This window comes from Epinephelus lanceolatus, chromosome 6, assembly GCF_041903045.1.
Source record: "Epinephelus lanceolatus isolate andai-2023 chromosome 6, ASM4190304v1, whole genome shotgun sequence".
NCBI lineage: Eukaryota > Metazoa > Chordata > Actinopteri > Perciformes > Serranidae > Epinephelus > Epinephelus lanceolatus.
Genome location: NC_135739.1, coordinates 11,690,872 through 11,713,598, shown reverse-complemented (window position 1 = coordinate 11,713,598; position 22,727 = coordinate 11,690,872). Strand labels below are relative to the sequence as shown.

The 22,727-nt window shown below is 41.8% G+C and overlaps 1 protein-coding gene across 2 annotated transcripts; it reads left to right on the top strand.

Moving 5' to 3' along the window:
• Positions 1–7,123: 7,123 nt before the first annotated feature.
• On the top strand, positions 7,124–20,751 carry LOC117253862 (meprin A subunit beta-like). 2 transcript variants are annotated; one of them, XM_078168619.1, is made up of 16 exons: positions 7,124–7,248; positions 7,587–7,636; positions 7,757–7,784; positions 8,164–8,214; positions 8,306–8,349; positions 9,520–9,595; positions 9,711–9,828; positions 11,868–12,046; positions 12,226–12,444; positions 12,942–13,091; positions 13,460–13,675; positions 15,404–15,660; positions 17,144–17,354; positions 17,455–17,631; positions 17,726–17,901; positions 18,250–20,751. In XM_078168619.1, the coding sequence occupies exons 2-15, from the start codon at positions 7,595–7,597 to the stop codon at positions 17,890–17,892; spliced, it is 1,935 nt and encodes a 644-aa protein (XP_078024745.1). In that variant the 5' UTR covers positions 7,124–7,248; positions 7,587–7,594; the 3' UTR covers positions 17,893–17,901; positions 18,250–20,751. The 2 variants fall into 2 exon arrangements, with proteins under 2 accessions (XP_078024745.1, XP_033477541.2); XM_033621650.2 differs by having other exon boundaries at positions 15,392–15,660.
• Positions 20,752–22,727: the final 1,976 nt, after the last annotated feature.

The window sequence follows — 22,727 nt, the reverse complement described above, 5'->3', positions numbered from 1 at the left end:
ATCTGTTGCAGATGATTCTGGTGTAGAAGAACTGTGGTTCCAGTGCAGTCTTTGCTGTGCTGCACTCCAATGATGCAGGTAAGAAGAAAATGGTTGCCCTTTGTCCTTACAGACTTAGCAGTTTGGCACTAAACCAGCTTTATTTCTCCTTGTTGCTTTTGAAGTTAGCTTGCATACTTTGTGTCTGCTGCAGGTGCTAACTTGTCTCATCTCGTCAACCATTTGGATGAGTCCTGTATTTGCTTCGAGCGGGCCACATGGTGACCAAAGAGTCTTTTCTGCTGTGAGCAGAAAGGTGAGAAAAAAAAAGTGGAGGAAGGGCAGATATAGATATAAACGGCTCATCCTAAAGAAACAGAAACAATAATTATTGTTTCAGCTAATTATCCAACTTATTTTCGAACACGGAAGTAAATAGTGATCAACTTCCGTGTTTTTGTGCGTGACTTCCGGTCAGGTGCTTTCCCTCATGCTTTCCCTTGCCGGAGCTAACAGTGCAAGCTAATTTTTTTCAATTTTCAATTGTTTATGTTAGTCAGTCAGTCAGTCAGTCAGTTAGTTAGTTAGTTAGTCAGTCTGTGTATTTTATATAGATAGCTGTGCCCACGTTTCCGTTATCCGGTAATTGCCAGTAAAATAATTCCCTCTAAACGCGAATAAATCGCACGTCAATCAAAAACTATGAACCAAAAAAGCACAATCTATCCCGAGTGAGACAAACTGCTTGATCCCTGTCTCCAGTGTACCAGCAGAGAACCTGCAGAACCGAATCAGCGAAAAAACACACCGGGCCACACAGCCTCTCTGCCTGAGCAGCTGAAACTGCGGCTTGCACCCTTGACACACAGACGGTGCGTCTGCATGCCAGCCAAACGTGTGCGCAACTGTGAGAAATAAATATGTGAGGTGTAAGCTGCTTCTTTCTTTCTTTCTTTCTTTCTGTCAGCGACATACACTCATAACACAGGACGGGTTGTTTTTATTGACTGAGATGATTATTAAGCCATAGTGATGCGCGGATAGGCTCTGACAGCACCCGAATCAGCATGTACGCATCAACCATCCCGCCGTTACAACATGATTGAGCTAGCAAAGCGTTGTGTTGCTATGTGTGGTATTTATTCAGTTTTGGGAAATCACGATGTCTAGAAAGCATCAGTGACTGCAGCTGGCAGGGACAGCTAACACTAGCAGCAAAGCTAACATCAGGACATCATCTGTTCAAAGCCTCCCGTTGTCGGATACGATATGAAACTACTCCAGTTAGCTCAATCATGTTGTAACTAAGACATCCGCTGGAAAAAATATTTTTTTCACGGACTGTTTATTGAGTTATTGAGTTATTACAGACACCGCTAACCATTAACAGCTAACGGTTAGTCTGGCTAATCTACGATAACCATTGTGTTTATAGACTTTACAAACATCAGATTAGTCTAAACGGTGATATAGTGACGTGAGAAATGTGATATACAGTATATATAGCTAAACTCAACAAGGTAAACAACAAGGCGATTCCCATTTACACAGTGGTCAAGAGTGCTGGACCGGAAGTGTCGCACAAAAAAATGGAAGCTGGCTGCGTTCTGTTTTGCCTCCGTGTTTCCGTCAAAAATAAGGTGGATACACTAAAGAAAACATACTTTTGTTCCATTTCTGCCAATAATATATCCCTCTAAATCCTACATACTGGAGCTTTTAAAAAAGATGACGCGCACAGCTGTATAGGTTGAATTCAGAGGACAGCCGATAATTTTTTGGGCTGTGTTTATGACCCTCTGAAAAGCTTTTTTGTCTGCAGCCAGCGTACCGAACTGTGAGGCAGTATGTTAAAACGCTCTATTGTGGAGCAGTAGGTCAGATTATTTTTCTTCAGGATTCCCAGGAGGTGCAGATGCTGCTGTGCTGTGCCTTCTTGCAGTGGTGTTGGTGGACCAGGAGAGATTGTCTGACATGTGGATTCCCTGGAATCTGAAGCTGATATAGCTGAGTATATTACTGATTTGCCACAGAACAAAATCCTTAGGAAGGATTTTCCGAAGCATCCTAAGCTTTTCCATTGGTCATAAGGAAGGGTGACATTGAACAAATCAAATCATTCATTCATTTTCCGTAACCACTTATCCTCTTGAGGGTCACGGGGGGGCTGGAGCCTATCCCAGCTGACACTGGGTGAGAGGCAGGGTACACCCTGGACAGGTCACCAGACTATCACAGGGCTGACACATAGAGACAGACAACCATTCACACTCACATTCACACCTACGGACAATTTAGAGTCACCAATTAACCTGCATGTCTTTGGACTGTGGGAGGAAGCTGGAGTACCTGGAGGAAACCCACACTGACATGAGGAAAACATGCAAACTCTGCACAGAAGGGCTCCCACACCCTGGGTGACCCTCTTGCTGTGAGGCTACAGTGCTAACCAATACACCACTGCGCCGCCAATTTTCTTTGATATCATGTATGATACCTGACTACTTGACAAATTCCATATTCAGTAATCCAATTGATGTAAATGGTTTTAAACAACAGAGTGACGTAAAGTGTGATATCGAAGTAAAACCTAAATGGGTAGCACTTTACACTGCACAAATTACAACGTAATTTCATAAAGTAACTTTAAATTTCCGGCAATAACAAGTAACAATTTCGTCATCTTAAAGTGTAATCTAATGGTTATATGCTGTTTCTGGTGATAGAAAGTAATTATTAGCATTATAACAGTTTGTCATTAATGTAGTTATCTGTGCGCTTGTTGAAAACTACTTTTTTTTTTTTTTTTACTTCTCTCTTTGATGGAACTTCCATATTCTTGAGAACAGATGAAGTTGTGACAGTACTGTTACCCAATCAGTGTTGGTTTTGAGGGCAATTTTTTTTTTAATAGATAAATAAAAATAAATGCTGGTCTCTTCTAATAGAAAGAGAAGGCCCACCCACCTTTTGATAAAGAAAACAATGATGAGCGCCATCACTGTCTCTGGTTATAAATCTAAGGGCTGAATGGTAGACAGTATTTAGAGGCACAAGAGTGGAGGCGGTCGCATGGCGATAGATTAGATAGATAATTATGAACGGCCGGTCTGTCTTACAGTGCATACAATAAAGATTAGTGGGAAGAGGAGAGCACAAAATCAAGATGATGTGTACTCTAATGGCTCACATTAGTAAGGTCAGCGTAATTAACAGTTTTACTGCCAAACCAAAAGGGCCTAAACTACGCATTGGAGGGATATATTCATCATTTTATTGTTGAGAAGGTCGATGAAAAGGTTAAATTACAAGCCAAAATTTACAGGTCACATTGTACGCTTGTGAACCGCATCTCGATGCTGTCACCATCAAAGACAACAAGTTAAAGTGCCACTGAAGTTAAGGTTTTTGGCTCAGAACATGAGAAAAGGATAACGGCCTTTTTACCATCTTTACCAAGAGTGTCTCTCTGTTAGTTTGGTGCTACAGTATTTACACTGAATCATTCAGCATAACATTTGCCAACCTTTGTTATCTCTGCCATTACAGATAAGTTAATGAAGCTAAGCTCCAGAAGTTAACGTTAGCTTAACTAGAGCCCTTTGGACAACAGCTAACAATGATGTACGATCACCAAAGTACAAAACTAGAACAAAATAGGCTAATGAACTCCCAGCAAACAAGGTGACATGATGAACAATGCAGCTAGGAGCTAACGTTAGGCTAACTTTAGCTAATGTTAGCTAGAGATCTTAAATATAACTTTATATTTCTTTCCAGCAAAGTGACAATATGTTGCCTCAAACACGATGTTGACTTACCTTAAAACAGATGTAGACATCATTGTTAATGTTATTCATGTTGAGATGATGTTGTGGTCTAACATCACCACACAACTTTATCCAAAGGAGACACTTTTCTTGGTTGAGATGTGGTTTAAAGTGTAAGAGATACACCTCGTCGCCCAGCCTCTCAGGATACCTTGTGTTGGAGTTGCATGTACCCCATGCACACCGTTTGACCATTTTTAAACTTCACATCTCCAAAAAAGCTCATAAAACCGAACAAAACTGACTTTCTGTAATGCATTTCAATGGACGTCCACGCAGAGAATGTCCGAGTGTATGGGAATGGCTATACGCACTGTGATTGGCTCATCGCGTTTGAGGGCGGGACTTACAGTACAGGCCAAAAGTTTGGACACACCTTCTCATTCAATGCGTTTTCTTTATTTTCATGACTATTTACATTGTAGATTCTCACTGAAGGCATCAAAACTATGAATGAACACATGTGGAGTTATGTACTTAACAAAAAAAGGTGAAATAACTGAAAACATGTTTTATATTCTAGTTTCTTCAAAATAGCCACCCTTTGCTCTGATTACTGCTTTGCACACTCTTGGCATTCTCTCCATGAGCTTCAAGAGGTAGTCACCTGAAATGGTTTTCCAACAGTCTTGAAGGAGTTCCCAGAGGTGTTTAGCACTTGTTGGCCCCTTTGCCTTCACTCTGCGGTCCAGCTCACCCCAAACCATCTGGATTGGGTTCAGGTCCGGTGACTGTGGAGGCCAGGTCATCTGCCGCAGCACTCCATCACTCTCCTTCTTGGTCAAATAGCCCTTACACAGCCTGGAGGTGTGTTTGGGGTCATTGTCCTGTTGAAAAATAAATGATCGTCCAACTAAACGCAAACCGGATGGGATGGCATGTCGCTGCAGGATGCTGTGGTAGCCATGCTGGTTCAGTGTGCCTTCAATTTTGAATAAATCCCCAACAGTGTCACCAGCAAAACACCCCCACACCATCACACCTCCTCCTCCATGCTTCACAGTGGGAACCAGGCATGTGGAATCCATCCGTTCACCTTTTCTGCGTCTCACAAAGACACGGCGGTTGGAACCAAAGATCTCAAATTTGGACTCATCAGACCAAAGCACAGATTTCCACTGGTCTAATGTCCATTCCTTGTGTTTCTTGGCCCAAACAAATCTCTTCTGCTTGTTGCCTCTCCTTAGCAGTGGTTTCCTAGCAGCTATTTGACCATGAAGGCCTGATTCGCGCAGTCTCCTCTTAACAGTTGTTCTAGAGATGGGTCTGCTGCTAGAACTCTGTGTGGCATTCATCTGGTCTCTGATCTGAGCTGCTGTTAACTTGCCATTTCAGAGGCTGGTGACTCGGATGAACTTATCCTCAGAAGCAGAGGTGACTCTTGGTCTTCCTTTCCTGGGTCGCTCCTCATGTGTGCCAGTTTCATTGTAGCGCTTGATGGTTTTTGCGACTCCACTTGGGGACACATTTAAAGTTTTTGCAATTTTCCGGACTGACTGACCTTCATTTCTTAAAGTAATGATGGCCACTCGTTTTTCTTTAGTTAGCTGATTGGTTCTTGCCATAATATGAATTTTAACAGTTGTCCAATAGGGCTGTCGGCTGTGTATTAACCTGACTTCTGCACAACACAACTGATGGTCCCAACCCCATTGATAAAGCAAGAAATTCCACTAATTAACCCTGATAAGGCACACCTGTGAAGTGGAAACCATTTCAGGTGACTACCTCTTGAAGCTCATGGAGAGAATGCCAAGAGTGTGCAAAACAGTAATCAGAGCAAAGGGTGGCTATTTTGAAGAAACTAGAATATAAAACATGTTTTCAGTTATTTCACCTTTTTTTGTACATAAGTACATAACTCCACATGTGTTCATTCATAGTTTTGATGCCTTCAGTGAGAATCTACAATGTAAATAGTCATGAAAATAAAGAAAACGCATTGAATGAGAAGGTGTGTCCAAACCTTTGGCCTGTACTGTAGGTCAATTGGCCCCCAGGGTTAGAGTGAGCTGTTTATGTCTGCATAGGCAGCCGGTCCTAATGTATGGAGATCACCATTTTGCACCAGCGTGTTTCCACAGTAGCCCAGAACAGACAAACCAAACACTGGCTCTAGACAGGGCCATTTGTGTTTTGTCATGGGCCACCATACTTAGCAGCCCCTCCATGATGAGAGCATGGGAAACACACAACATTTTTTAAAAACTGGTTGTTTTTTTTTCCAATATTTTTACTGGTTTAAAGCACCTGGTTCATTTGTTTTGGAGATGAAGAGACCTCTGAGGATAATTCAGCTCCTGGTAAAAACCTCCTGAGCAATGAACACTGAAGGAATTCTAACTGGGAGAAGTTTCAGCTGGTTGTAATCTGCCATCGCTAGTTGCCACTAAATCCCCCTAAATCTTGCTCCTTTCAACATAATGAAAGACGCTGATATCAAGAGGTTTTTGGATATGTGGAAATATCACAATGTGGACCTTTTCAAGAGGGTGGCTGAAGGAATGAAAGAGGGAGGCTGTGTTCACACGTCCGAACAGATCACTACCAGTGGACAAAAAAATCTTTTTTGATGAAGAAGATGCAAAATGACAAGCAGATCTATTTTGACACGATACAGGACATGTTAGGTCACCCTAATCAGAGTACACATGGCTGCAAACATCAGTAGAATATTCATTTTCATCAGCCCTGTTAGCTCAGCTTAATCAGAATATTGTCTTTTTTGAAATAAGGGCAAAACCCAGAATATTTTGTGCATGTAAACATAGTCGTGTTTACAGCAGGTCTGATGGCCCTGTAGCAAAATCCACTCTTGCAACAATTCTATTTTTAGTTTAGGGATGTAGGACGTCTACAGACAGTCTGCAATCACAGAGAGAAACACTTTATAATTAACACACCCACCCACAGCAGCCAAGAGACGATTGTAAATAAAATTTCAGACTTTGAGAGCCTTATTTTAAGGAAATGAAATAAATGCTTTTAAAAACATTCCAAAGACCTGCAAATGAAAAACACAGCGGTCATGCACATCCTAAAACTATTCAAGGCAGGTGCTAGACAACAACAAAACGGCAATAAACAGTCTGAAGGAGAGCATTCAGATCAAAATGTCACTTGTTGATGTGCCGATAAATGTCAGTTGAGAGCTACAGCATGTGAACCTTTTTTGCGTGCTGATAAAGACCTCTTCAGGTAGAAGCCTATTTCACTCCACTGTTCGAATTGCTGTCACAGGAAGTGGTGTGGCAGGGTTTGGCTGAAGCATCACATATAAAAGCTGGCGATTGTTTGGGTGAAGACATCATATAGGGCATAATTTTGCTCTCAGCACAGAGCAGATACATTCCTGTTCAAAATATCATCACCTGCTGTTCCAGGAGACGCAGCCAGCAGCTGAAATCCAGTCTGAGGAGGCGTTCAGGGACTTCAGTAGGTGAGAAATATACTGTCTCACTTTAATTCTTTATTTGTGCATGGAATAATAAAAGACAAAAAAAGAAAAAAAGAAAAATAACAACATAAGAAAATGTGCAGGTGGACTGAAAAAAACGTTGACTTTGTGATGAGAGAACCAGGAGTGCTAAAATGCTACTCATTTCTGGGATTTAAGACTCATTCCTGCAGCACTCTACAGAGATGCCACAGGTGGACAGTAAATAGTGGGGTACAAAAAAGCTTCACAGACACTGAGCACATATTCAGTTTATGAGCGAACATGTGTGCTTGTCTGTACAACTTGTGACACTGTCTGTAAACGTCCTTATCATGTAGCTGGAGCCATGGCAGTCAGCTGGATCATTCTGTTCTATGGCCTGGGACTGGTACCAGTACACCTTTGTATCTTTATACAACATAACATTCATATTATATGTCCACTGCAAAAACAGTGACATTGATTATTACGATGATGATGATGATGTAATTTTTCTTGTATTTACCAGGCAGCAGCTAAGCTAACGGGTGATACAGGTAAGTCACATATTTTAAATGTTTTTCATGTTAATTACTGTCAAAAGGGGGACAAAAACTTGACTCAGGCTGAGGTTGGATTCAGAGTGAGAAGATTTCAAATACCCTGTACCCTTTACACTTGTGATTTTTTGGCAGGCTAAAAAAACTCTGTGCATCTTTGCTGAGAAGGCTCTCACTCAGAATGATTTAGAAATTAATTTCAAATCTTAAGGTCAGGCACAATTTTAAATTGAAGAATTGACATTTTAAAGTAAACATGTCTCAGGTCTGTGGGACAGGAAGCAACCCTAACTGCTCCAATACATTGGTAATTATGTAAATAAGGTACTTTTGTAGTCCTGTTTTGAGCAGCATCTAATTGATTCCACATCTACAGAAAGGGATGTTGATGAAGGTCGTGACTGGGACATCTTTGACATCAATGAAGGTTTGTGGACACATTATGGTTTTTGCTTTGTTGTATAATCTGTGCATATTGCTGAGGATTTTCATCAAATGATGAAATTTTCCTGTTGCAGCGGCGGGGCTGGACCTGCTGGAGGGAGATATCGAACAGGACGATGTAAGCTGGTCTACACAGACACCAAAGACTCCAAAGGCTCCTGCTACTCTTCAGTAATCTCCATATTCAGGCCTATTTGAGTATGGCATTATATTTAATCAGGAGAGACAGATGAATGAAGTAATAATAACTGTGTGATAAGATTACAGGTGTAGAGATTACCAGATTATGTGCTGCTCAAGATTTGACAGAAGACTATCCAGTACGGAGTCCAGATGCTGATGAATCTGAGAACACTAGGCTGTGATGGAGAGGTGGAGGTTGCATACCACTGTAGTAAGAAAGAACTGCAGGCAGGAAGAGAGGCATGTTTAAAACAAGAAGCAGAGACTGTGTGTTGCTGTGCTGTTGGTTCACTGTGATCAGCTGGCAGACAGGCAGAGTGAATGGCTAATGGTACAAGACATAAATTACAGATCTTATGCAAAAGCTTAGCAGACTTCTACCCAAACAAACACTGACATGAAGATTCTCTCAGCTATATCCAAGACATATCTCAGGACTACAAGGTAATCTGCTAGTTTATTGTAACAGCTTGGTCTGGTCTTATTGTTCCATTTTGTTTGTCGTCTTTTTGCCTAACTGTTTTTATGGTAATGCTGCTAAATAAGGGAATCAGTTGCCTGCTTAGTGAAGACTTTTAGTGCACGTTTCTCTAATATTATAGTATGTTGTAAAGTATTAATTTCATTGACAAAAACTGTGTGCTGCTGGATGCAATTATCCTGAAAATGGAAATTCACCACAATCGTGTATTGTGATCCACAGTAAAATCATATATCGTCCCGTCCCTTGGGATAATAATTTATCCACAAAAATATGTTTTTCTGTCCTCAAAATGCCCCATTGTGCACTCGGAATTAAGACACTAACTTCCATATTTGAGCAGTATATGCAGGAAATAAAGCTGGGTGATTTGAACAGCATTAATGCGATGATAAATCATTGAATAATTAAAATGATGCTGGTGTAGAGATGAGAGAGAGAGAGAGAACACAACTTTATCAGTCTCAGGTCTCATTTTTAAGTGATTGTTTGGAAAGACACAGTAATAATCAAGGAACGCAAACAATTCCAAAACACCAGGTTACAGTTCGATCACTAAAGTGAGTTCGCCCTGTTTTTATTCATCTCCATTTATATATGTGTTGTTCTCTTCATTCCCATCAGGCATTCAGAAACTCCAGAATAGGTGACGAGTATCGCTGGCCAACAACCATTCCCTACTACCTAGAGGACAGTCTGGGTAAGACACCGCATTACAATGGAAACTTGCATTCACTGTACTCATCATGTTATCATGGATATGCACCAAATGAGGAAGCTTTTTGTTTCTTTGTGTTACACTTTGTAATATGTAGAGATCAATGCAAAGGGAGTGATCCTGAAGGCATTTGACCAGTACAGACTGAAGACCTGCATTGACTTCACACCACGGAAAAAAGAGGAGAACTACATCTCTGTGTACAAAGGTGGCGGGTGAGCTGCTCTGTTCAGTTCATATAATCTGTGGTATTGAACACAACTGTGTTAGTGCGTATTCAAACTGTCCTCCCCACAAAAAGGCCGAATAGGTCGTCTGTGCAAGCAGACCACATCTCTGTTTACTGTTAGGTAGCGACCTCTGGTGGCTGAAGTAATTATGACAGAAGCAAAGGGCCCAGTTGTTAAGAAAATATCATTTGGATTAGAATGATCCAGATATGGAAATCCAATGTTTTGCTATCCATGTGATTGGATTGCCGTGATCCAGATACAAACTTACCAAATTCGTCACACTAACTGTTCAACAAATCACAAAACATGTGCAAAATATGAATAAATGTGGTTCTTTTCTGCTGGGATCAGAATGATCCCTATTTTTTTGGATCAAAGGTATCCCAGTCCTATTAAGAATGAAGGTTTGATCCATATCAAAACCAAGAGTGGACTGCGTGATCTAATCCGATTTCAGTAACCTTTTTTTTCCCTTTTGAACAACCCAGTTTCAAGATTTGATCCAATCTGATAGCAGAAGTCTGATCAGATTGCTTTTGAACAACTGGGCCCTGGTGACGCAGTCAAAGATGTCCTGTAACAGTGGTTCTCAACCAGAGGTTGTTCAGGGAGTTTCAGGGGGTGTCCAGAAAAATGAAGATGTAGTTTATTTTCATTATTTAATTCTCTGTAGAATTGAGCTCACTGTTAGTAAGACTCATAGGAGGAATTCTGATCAGGGGCGTTTGTAGGCTTTGAGGACATGTGGTGCTTAGCACACCGGACCTCTGTAGGGGGGTCCGAGGAGAACCTTCTTCGGGAATATTTCTTAATGAACAAGCTCTTATTTATCCTTAAACCAGTTTATTTTCCAGATTAATTATGAATTAGTTGACAGTGAATGATACTGAGTAGCAACAGAATACTTTGCAACTACTATCATTAAAATTAAAACATTTTGAGGAACATGTACTTCAGTATTTACATTTTATTCTACTTCAGGCCCTGATCATACAGAGCATGTTTTCTCAGCTGGAGGCGGCTTTTTGTAATTGTTTTAATGACAATGAAGCTCTTTGCTCGCTGTATTTGTGTTGCTACGCTCCTCGTGTTTCTGAGCTCTGGGCACCTGGCATTTTTGTTGGCACACTCTGAACTCCTGTTGAAAAAACTTAAACTCAGAAGAGAAAAGCGCCTCATGTCATCTCCACTTTTTTCCCATTGTCCAGCTGGATGATTTGAGAGGCGGGCCTTCTGTGGTGGTCAGGACAAGTTTACAGTTGGTTAACAATGGAGGAGGAGGAACTGCGTTTGCGAAGTGTTTTCTTTTATGTTTTTTTTTTACTATTGGCATTCAATTATTGAAAGAAAAGGCAGTGCGGTACGTCTTGCGTTTTGCAACCTGCTAAACTCTGTCTGTGTGATCGGAGCCTCATAATTCTACTCCTCCACATCTCAGAGGGAAACACTGTACTTTTTACTGCACTACATTTATTGCCTGTTTGGGTTATTTTGAAGACTCAGATTATTAATACAAAATATAACTAATACAACTAATAAATGATGATGTTAAGCCAGATAACCAAAAGATATCCTGAGAAAGTTGAACTTGTATTGTAGTTCAGGCCTCAGGACTGCCATATAAAAACAGGCCCTGTTTGCTTTTAACAGCTCTTTATAGGGTGATAAGAGCCCATGTCAGTGTTTCAACACTTTGATCTACTGTCTCCAATTGACCCTTTGCTCTGCCTTCAAATGCAGACCAAAAATTAGAGAATATTCCTTCATGGAGTTGGTGAAAGGCGGGCTCTGTGACAGCTGGACGGTCCATCACAAAGGTGCAGGACTTTGCAAAGGGTCATTTGGCTAAAACAAAAAATTTCAACAAAAACCTAATGGGAGTGCAGTTTTAAATTCCAGTATAATGGACCGTTAGATTAGGTTTCTGCACAAATATCAATCCTCTGATATTGAGGCCTCTGAATGTTGACCTTAAAAGACGACTCAGTATAAAGTGCATCTCGCTTTCCCTCTCTGTATAGATGTTCCTCCTCCGTGGGGAACCAGCGTAAGGGGAAGCAGCAGCTGTCCATTGGTGAAAGGTGTGACACACTAGGAATCGTTGAGCATGAGTTTCTGCATGCTCTGGGCTTCTGGCACGAGCAGTCCAGAGCTGACCGAGATGATTACGTCAACATCATATGGGGAAACATCGAAACTAGTAACACTGATCAGTAAAACCTTATGTTGTAACTTCATAAAATAAATGAAAATGTTTATTATCACCTGTGTTTTTCTCCTAATGCATGCCTGCTATCTGAAAACATTTTTACAGTAGTGAGCAGTTGCAAAACTGTTGTTCCATCAGTCCTTGTTAAAAACAAAAACTGCATTCCCTAGATCATACACACAACTTCAAGAAATACGATGACACAGTGTCCAGTGCTCTTGGTGTTCCCTATGACTACGGCTCTGTAATGCACTACAGCAAGGATGACTTCAGCAAGAACTCTGAGCCCACCATCGTCACCAAGATCCCCCAGTTCATGGATGTGATCGGTCAGAGGATAGGGTTCAGCGCTAGTGACCTTACCAAGCTCAACCGTCTCTACAACTGCAGTAAGTCATGTCAACCTGTCATTGTGTCCATTACACAATTAATGAGAAAATCACCTGCACATTGAGTGTCGGAACGATCAATACACTAAATCACCTCATAAAATAAAATATTCTAATATTCTAATCCCACTGAGGTACAAGACAAGAGTTAGAGTTTATCTAGCAGGAGGTGATGCAAAAATATATTGATAATCTTTGGCAATAACCTCTAATTCAGACCAGATGACCTCAGTGCTCATTTAATAATCATGTGGCCATAGCCTTTATTATCCAGAATGTTTTCAGGTCTCAGATCAGCACACAGTCTTTCTGCTGAGGGTTGCCAGCTCTTTTCTGTTCCATGTTTTCTTTTGGGTTCAGGTGCACTTCTGCTGTGAGATGATGTCACCATATTTGTGTGATGGCACTTTTGTTCTGTACCTGCATAATCCCCCCATCAGTTATGAAGCACTGCACTGACGCATCTTGGTGAAATTCTGAGTGTTTCCTCTCCACAGCCAAGTCTTCTACCTTTGTGGACAGCTGTGACTTTGAGGAGGACAACATTTGTGGGATGATTCAGGGTCCCGGCAATGCAAAATGGGAACGACTCACTTGTGCTCGTGGAGGGCCTCAGACTGACTTCTCCAACATGGGACAATGCAAAGGTGACAGTCAATCATAACAAATGCATGCTATAGAGTTGAACCTTTTTTAATGTCCTGGATGTTCCTTTTACAATCTACTGCAGACTCTGACAAAGCATTCTCATAGAACGGTTCCTATGATATCATACTAATTAACGCCCCATTAATGACGTTACGACGTCCTAAACATACAGTCACATGCTTAATGTAAAGTCATGGAGGTTAGGTTTAGGCAAGTAAAGGCTATCCACAAAATTTGAGCCCCTCATAGTGCAGGCAGTGGGACCTGAAGGAGACTTAAATAAACTGACAATGATAAAGTTGGACTAGTCCCATAAAAAGTAATATGAGGCCCAACATTACTCACTGTTGTCTCCTCCTGCCCTCAGGAAAAGGCTACTTCATGCACTTCAGCACAGCCTCTGCTAAATCTGGTGCCCGTGCTCTACTGGAGAGTCGCTGGTTTTACCCCAAACCTGGAGCCCAGTGTCTGCAGTTCTTCCTCTATAACAGCGGGGCAGCTGATGATGTTCTCAATATCAAGGTGCGACAGTATGACAAGGCCAACCCCAGCGGTAAACTGAGGCTCTTCAAGAGAATTTCAGGTAACAAATGAAATATTGCATGTTGTGTGTTTTATACAGTGTTGTTATAATTAAAGCCTCCATCTCTCATTTTTCAACAACATCCCTTACGAATGTTATCAGCCCATTAAATGGCCGTTATCAGGTGTTGTCACTACCATTAAAATGCTCCAGACAGAGTAAAGTGCATCTACCAGAAGGTAAGAACATGCACATCCACTGCTGTGAAAAAGTTACAGCTGGAGTTCTCAATCTCAAGCCGAGCCCAATGGGTTGGCTAAAAATGTGCGCTGATTGGCCAGGTTGGGCAGGACTCAGGCTGTGGAAAAGACACACATTTATTTATGTATTTATTTATTTAATTTAGAGCAGGGAGCTTCTCTAGCGTGGAAATACAGTGTGGAGAGTTGGTGATCCACTGAGCTGGTCCATTTTCCATTGGAGACACGCATGACTTTTAGTGGTCCAGTTTAGTCAAGTCTGGGCTCAGTATTTTATGTGATAATCTCAGACAGGCTGAGCTGGGGCTTCGGCTCACATGGGTTGGTACAGTTTGGGTTGTAATTTTTTTCGGCCTGTTGAGAACTCAGCTACTCTCTACTTTCACTTTCGTTTGGTTTAGGCACTAAAACTACATGGTCAGGGATAGGAAGAGATCACGGTTTGGGTTAGAATAAGTACAACTGTTATGACCGTTATGTAACGTGAATTCAACTGGGTATGTCAATTCAGTTCCGCTCTAATTCCAAAGTCTTGACGAGCCCTGACGCCAAAAGCCACCTTTTATGGTGGTATGAGACACCGCTGGGCAGCGTCAGTGTGTAATGCAGCCAGATAGAACCTTTCGTGGTGTTATAATACACTGCTGGTCAGCAGGACCATACCCATCGCAGTGATATGATATGCTGGTGGATAGCAGAAACACTGCCAGTAATGATGTTCAAAAAGAAGCTGGAAAGTCCACATAGTTGGGTGGGAGGTGTGGTGGATTGGGTCCCACACACCCCAGACTTTCACCCAGGAAGCCAGTGTGTGCATCTCGTATGAATGTAGAGCCAAACCATCAGGTTTTTCCTAAATCTGACTGTGTGTGCTTTTGTTAACATCCTGGCGTTGGTTGGGCATCCCACAATGTCAACAGCAGACACATAAGGACGCCTAGCCAATAATATATAGACATAAAAGGCGACTGACAAAGCCGTGACGTGACGACATTGTAATGACAATGGGTTGGTTTCACACAGGACACAAACACCCGGAGTTGGGGTGAAACAGAACACAAGAACGGTGTTATGTACTTAAAATACAAAGTAACTGTATTTTGTTACAGTTTAAAGAGCTGCCATTCTGAATACAGCTATTGTCTTTTGAAGGGATTACTTTTTGTTTCTGTTTTATTTTATAATTCTCCGGCCACTAGAGGTTGCTGCTTAACAGTAAACATGTTGAAAGATGCCAGGCCAAACTATCACAAATCTGTGCCCCTGACAACTGATAATGGACATTAAATGGGCTGATAACATTAAAAGCAAGGGTCAACATCAAAAAACAAATATATATATATATATATATATATATATATATATATATATATATATATATATATATATATATATATATATATATATATATATATATATAAAAAATAGATCAGCTCAGATCAAAACAAAAACTCAGATATTTCACCTACAACCTCAACCATGGTATTTACATAGTGATTCATCTCTGTTCTATCAGTTCTCCTTACAGGAGGTGTTATGGGCTCCTGGGAACTGCATAACATCAATCTGGATATGACACAGAAGTCCCGTGTGGTTTTTGAGGGCGTGAGGGGAAAGAAAAGTTCAAATGGAGGTTTCTCGCTGGATGACATTAACCTGTCATCCACAAAGTGTCCTCAACACACCTGGCACGTCCGCAACATCAGCTGCCTGCTTGCCACCACGTCAGCAGAAAAACCACTGTACAGCCCTCGCTTTCTGTCACCAGAAGGTTACACCTTTCAGGTAAATGCCTTTTACATATCCGATTCTCTCGATGCTGAAGAAATTTGGTATTTGTAGTCCTTGTTTGTAGTCCAAATAGTATTGACCATGTTTAGGGGGTTTTGGTTGCAGGAACGCTCATTCAGTCATCTGCCACTAAGTCGCCTGCAGGGCATGTTCAAAAAAACAGCTGCAGTCAAACCAGCCATCGCTCGCATCTCCGTGGTCAAATCAGTTAATGCTACAACTGTGGTTCACCCATACACTCCCCGTTGAAACGTTTTTTTGGGGGGAGTTTTTCCTTATTTGCTGCGAGGGTCCAAAGGACAGAGGGATGTCGTATGCTGTAAAGCCCTCTGGGGCAAATTGTGATTTGTGATGTTGGGCTTTATAAATAAAATTGAATTGAAAAATTTAATATACTGACACACATGATAAATGCACTCAAGTAGCCCAGATCAAGCTGACAGGGAGAGCTTGACATGGCAAAGTTTGCGTAAGCAAGCCAAATGATGTCCGGTTAACGTCGTGTTGACGTCATTTTTATAAAAACTCCCCGGACACCCTGGACGGGATGTGAAAAGTGGACATGTCCGGGCAAAAGAGGACGTTTGGTCAGCCTAATATAGCTAATCTCTGCTGGTTTTCTACCTGGAAGTATTTGTAAACAACATGGCGATTCCCTCTATTCAGCTGTGGTCTGGCCCACTTTCTTCACTAATCGGCAAGAAGACTCAAAGCTCGGTCGCAATCTAAAAAGTTTTTGTACCCTTCACTAAATCACATGAATAAATAAATACATTAATTAATACATATATAATAGAGATAGGGTGATAGTCTCTGATGTGACCGGTCACGATATGACTCGATCACGACCCCACTGGGCTCTCTCGGACTTGTACTGGTCTGTCTGTGCGCAAGTAATTGGTTATGATAGGGTCATATTCTGTGCCTGATCGGACTAGTTGTGATTTGACGTGATCACAACCCAATCGTGCTCTCTCAGACACGTCCAGGTCCGTCCGTATTTGCTGGGTACAAGTGTGACCATGTCTGTTTTTTTTAAAAAAAAAAGTTGTTAACACAGGGTATATAATGCCAGGGTTGGCCCTCACTAGACAGGTCCACTGGGAAAATTCTAGAACCTCCCAAAAGCCAGTCCGTGCATGTTCGGTTGTATGCAGTCTTGGAATCCATCAGCTATTGTCCCACAACAATTTAGCTTTGTTATCTTTTCTTTTATTTATCCACATTCGTATGCAGGTATCTATTTCTACAAATTAGTATAAATGTCCATCCATCTCCAATCTTGAGTCTCATGTTACTAATCGAACTGTAAGCAATAACCAGTGCACAAAAGAGAAAGTCCCGGTCTGGATATCATTTAAGTGGATATCCATGGGCTAAAACAGATCCCCTGAAATACTGGCTTGCCCCTAGAGGCTAAATTTGTCATCAGAACAATAGCTGACGGGATTGCTTCATACTGCTTTGTGATCCACAGGTCAGTGTGTACATGAACAGGAAAAGCAACCGTTCAGAGTACTTGGCCATCTTCTTCCGCCTGACCTCAGGCCCTAATGATCACAAACTCAAGTGGCCATGTCCATGGCGACAGGCAACCATCACCCTGATGGATCAGCAGTCTGACATCAGACAGCAAATGAACATGCACCGCATGTTCACCACTGACCCCAACATGAAGTCCTCTAATGGTAAGAGAAGGAGGGATAACTTGTAGTACAAGCCTGATTCGCCCCTTATTGTTGCTTTGTTGGTCAAAAAGAGAATCACAGCTCACCTCTTTCTCCACAGGCACTGAGTACTTCTGGGATAATCCCAAGAAGGTGGGGTCTCGAGTAAATGAGTCTAATGGCAGCTTTTACTATCGAGGCCCAGGCTGGGGGTGGTCACAATTCATCGACCACAGCAGCCTAAAGAGCAGAAACTTCATCAAAGGAGACGATGCCTTCTTCCTCCTCAGTCTGGAAGGTGTGGAGTCAGACAGGACCAAGACATCACATACAACCATACTGTATATCATCCTGTCTCTGAAATGTCACAGTTGTTGTCTGCTTGTCCTCAGATATCTCTCATCTCCTGGTATCTCAGCCTCTTCCCCGCTCTGCAGTCCAAGCTGACGCCGATCTAATGTTGGCTGCAGACCAAGGTGCTCCGCAGGGAGCAGGGATGAGCAGGAGTAGGAGACAGCAGGAGATCGAAAAGCTGCCGATCATACAGGACATGTCCTGATTCACAGAAGTGAGTGTAAAACATTAGGGTCAGCACTAGTTCACGTCATAGCAATTACTTACCGTGTTAATGCATCTAAAGCAAACTGTTATGAGAGGCCCTTTGAGACATAATTCATACTTGGTTTCACATGTAACATCATACTCTCATACATACACCACCATACTCTTACACAAACACTACTATTCCCTCTTACATGCACAATCATACTTGTGCTTGTGTGAGAGTATAGTGGTGTATATGTATGAGAGTATGATGTTACATGTGAAACCAAGTATGAATTATGTCTCAAAGGGCCTCTCATAAACTGTCATGTTCTTTGTTTGTGTTCTGTCCCAAATGTGTCTTTCATTACAGTGGCAGACGTCCCACGATTTACCATCTCCTCTCACCACTCCATGATGTCCCGATCAGAGAAAGCAATCAGCACTAACAAGGCAAGAGATCACATTACTACATGATCTCTACAACCATGGGCACCAAATTATAGTTAAAAGTGGAGGAGCGGAGGGTCTGGGGCTCCTCTCTATATCTATTATTTTACCAAGCCACTTTGCATGAAACCACGCCTACTTCCGCATGACGAAAGTGAGGTGAAACCACGCCCACTTCCGCATGACGAAAGTAAGGACCTAGATATCAAGGCCTGATGACTGGCTGCCAGCCTACTGCTAGCCAGCCCTCTGTGCGATATACCTGCGGCCCCTCTGAATTATTTCCCCCCAGAATGTTTGTTGATCCAGCGGGGAGTTGGGGGGCGGTCCAGTCACTGAAGGTCCATGAAATTCATAGTGTGGAAAATACAGTAGGTTGGAAAATAGCAACATGGGTAGTTAAAGAGAAGCTTTGCTGATTTTCAACCAGCTCTGTGTCATCGCAGTGTGTGCAAGCAAAAGTTCGGTGGACCTCCGGCAGCAAACAACCTTCCAGCGCTTATAGCACAATGGAGAGCCAAACACTTGGAGTTCCCCGCTGCGCATACTTCCTACACTGTGATCACCAAGCTGGTTTGAAATCAGCAAACTTTCCCTTTAACAGATGTAACACCTTAAATTCAGTCAGCGACTGTCAGTAAAAAACATGTAACACTGTACAATAAAGATGAACATGACAGCTCCCCAGAAGTGATCACCCCCTGGTGGCTGGATGCAGTATAGGTTATAAACCCCGCTGCCTCAATGTTTAGCAGATGAGACATGGGCCAAACTAAAAAAATCAAAGTGCATGCCAAATGAATTTTTACCCAAAACCATCTGTTATTTTAGGTAACTCTTATAATGTTCAAGTGTGGTGCTCAAAAGTGGTTTGACATCATGATTGACAACTCTGTGGAGAGTGCCACTGCGCAGACTCTGGTATCTGATATCACCAACATGAAATGGCAATGGACGTATCCATGATATTTTGACTTTTTTTGTATGGAGGGAGTGGAGACACATAGTCCATCTTTTAAGACAGTCTATGGTAAAAACAGACACATGGATACATAAAGGAAATAAAGGGACAATGAAAGCTAACATCCTGCCGCTAAGAAGAGGGATGAGAGGAGTAGAGCTCCTTTGTGTTTTGTGGCAACGGTGGTGTTCAAAGCCACTGATGAACTCAAGCTGTGCTGTTGTTTAAATGACCCCCAGCATGCCACAGTGAGTGTTACTTGCAGCCAATAATCGGGCCTTGACGTCTGGCAGCCTGCTTTCGTCATGCAGAAGTTTCATTTAAAGTGAGTTGTAATTTCCTTAAAGAAAAACACAAAATTCAGGTGAGAGGTGACAATTCAAAATTTCAAAACATCATGTAGTGTAATGCAGTGGGGCTCTCACACATTCTGATTTGCTTGCAAATATTTACTCTCTTGCAGATTAGCTTCTCATTTAATGTTATCTCTGCTGAGTCACACACGTAGGCATGATTTACTTAGTCCTCCTTTGTGTCTTTTGTTTGTAGAAGTATCCTCTTAAAATGTGAATGTGGCACCTATTCACATTAATGATGCATTTCATTAGAAACACCTGGATTTTAATAGCTCATCTGAGTTTCAGCAAGACTTCTGCTCATGTTAACTTCAAACTGCAGACTGTCACCAAAGAGGCCGCTGTTTGTTTCACATGTGAATTTTAAGACAACCCATCATGTTTTTTTCTTAATCTAACCATGTGTGTTTGTTGCCTAAGCCGAAGGAAATCAAACTAAGGACTAAGTATTTTACCTATGTTGTAAGTACTTTTTTTTCAAAGTATGCATTTAGAGAGCAGAAACTGCATTTCCTGTAAAAACAGAGGTGTATCTTGTGAAAGAAACAATCGACATGCTGTACGTGAACATCTAAAACAGACGCAGGAGGGTACCTAGCACAACACACCTGCTCTGTGGGCCCAGTGATACAGAAGCTCCAGGTTATTTTACGCATGGAAGTCGAACATCTTTGGCTTCATTTATAACATTAAAAGGAATGAATGGGGCTCCACCACCAATACTGTATCCAGGTCTCTATACATCCATGGTGAGAATGCGTCTGTCACAGAAAATCTCCTGTCATGTGTCACATGTGTGAAGGGTCACATCCAGATCTGAATCTTTAAACATAGTCTGAGTTCATATGAGAAAACAGCTTTGGTTAGGATGGGAAATGTAGTTTTTAATTCATACTGCATCCACTTATCCAAACTAGCTTGAATGTTTAAAGAAAGCAAAGATTCTTGATCAAAAAGTAGGGATGCAAAAACACACCTCTGCTCCCCCAAGTGTAATAGTGGGGGTGCAGCTGCTCAGCTTGCTCCATTGCTCAGGCGACTCTGTCTACAGCAACTCCTTTTCATGTATAATTTGAAATAAAAATCTTTATGAGCATGCATTTTCAAACCATGTGTTTCTATCATCATTTCCAGATTTCCAACTCAACATTGATTAAAATACTGTGGTTATTTTCTAGGGTCCTCAACCATGTCAGTCAGTACGTTTACATGCACAGTTTAATTCCACTTTTAATCGGAATGAAAGGCCATTCCGATTAAAAGTGGTCATGTAAACCGTCATTCTGATTGAAAAACGGCCATTCCAATTGAAAATTAAATCTGATTAAAGGGGGTGGTTTATTCCATTTGTCATTCCGAATGAAAGAATTTTGTGTGCATGTATACACTCATTCCTCTTTAAATTCATTCCGGTCTTTCTGCGCACGCTCGTTTCCTTGCCCTTCTGGCGCGATGACGTATATAGCGCGCATAGCAACGGGCTGCATAGCAACAGGCTGAGATAGAGCAGTCAGACTTGTTGCACTCACCGGTTTCCATTCGCCACAGCACGGTCTTCTACCTCCCTTCTGCTCCTCAACAGACGAAGCATTAGCAGAACAAGGTTGTTGTCGTACTGCTGCTTCAAGAATATAAGCAAAACACGCCCGAAAAAGGCACTAAGAACGGCATCGTCAAACATCTTGTTATCCGGAGCGAGGACTACAGTGTTTTCTTCCAGTAAACGTAAACATGTAACATTCGCCCGCCCCCTATCCAATCAGAAACCTTCCCTGGCCCAAACCTTGCGCAGACCTGAATAAAGGCAATTGAACTGATCTCCCATGTAAACCCTCATTCGGTATGAATATTTCCCATGTAAACTACCTGGAAAGACTTTAATTCCGAATGATTTCATTCAGATTTATTTCATTCCGAATGAGAAGCTATCATGTAACCGTAGCCATTGTAAGCTTAGAGGGGACTTACTTATAACTGACCCTTAGCTAAGCCCTGTCTCTTTGTGATGGGCAAAGTCAGAACTTTCTTTAGGGTGATGGGGTTGCACCAGGGGGGATTAGGACTTGATACTCTTATCAATCCTGGCTACACTCCTGCATTCAGTTGGTTTTGGTTGGGAGTGAATATTTGTGGCAGGACTGATTCCCCAGATTTCAGGTGATCAAGAAGAAGCCTGAGAACCAGTTCCCTACCACATAATACAAAAACTATTTAGATGGAGAAACAAATCTCACAAATGCCTTCACAGTGACAAAATGCCCCATTAATGATAAAATAAACCAATGAACAAACTGTTGGGAATATGTTCAGCAAGTAAACTCTGGCATGAATAGCACTAAGATCTGCCCTGATGCAGGCAGACTAGTGGAAAGGTGGTCTCTAATATTTCCTCCACAGAGGTTTCAGAAAACTCAAAATCACCCTCAACCAGAAAATCAAAAGACAGCAAAGAAGTCTGAAAAGGGCCAAGACACGAGAGTTTCTGTCTGACAATATCTGCTACCATGAGGTCTGCATTAGGCCGAGGAAGGATCATAAAGTCCTGAGTGTGCATTTCCTCACCTCTCTTAAACCCTAAAGAAAGGGCGTTGTCACACCCTGATTGGCCCAGAGGAGAAATGCACCAAGCTGCTCTCATTTCTTATTTAGGAGTCAGTCCCCACACCCTGCACAACAGGTGATCTGAATAACCCTTCAATCAGCTCAGGGGAATTGTGACATCCAGTTGAAACAAATTAGGAAACGGGAAATGACAGCAAGCACCAAAGAATGAGGGACTGCTACACTCCCCCCCATAATAAACCCTGCATCATAGATGTTTTACACATATCCTTCACACAGTTATTTACCTTTAACACAGTTTGTTGCTCTCCAGCTGCTGGCCCTCATCACTGGCCCCTGTTGTTGTCACATATTGTACAACCTGTGATGTTGCTTACAAATGTTGGTATACTTATGTACATCTCTGCTGTCATAATGGTTGGATATTCATCTGTTTCATTTGAATAATGAATTCAGTTAAAGGTCTGCAAGTTGTTCACTTGAATATAAGGAGCTTGCTGAGAATCCTTTGTATTTTGAATG

Excerpts from the sequence above, each read along its gene's own strand:
- LOC117253862 (XM_033621650.2), top strand. The coding sequence starts at position 7,595 with ATGGCAGTCAGCTGGATCATTCTGTTCTATGGCCTGGGACTG. Across the intron at positions 9,596-9,710 it reads CTACCTAGAGGACAGTCTGG|AGATCAATGCAAAGGGAGTG; the intron begins GTAAGACACCGC and ends TGTAATATGTAG. Across the intron at positions 12,047-12,225 it reads ATGGGGAAACATCGAAACTA|ATCATACACACAACTTCAAG; the intron begins GTAACACTGATC and ends TGCATTCCCTAG.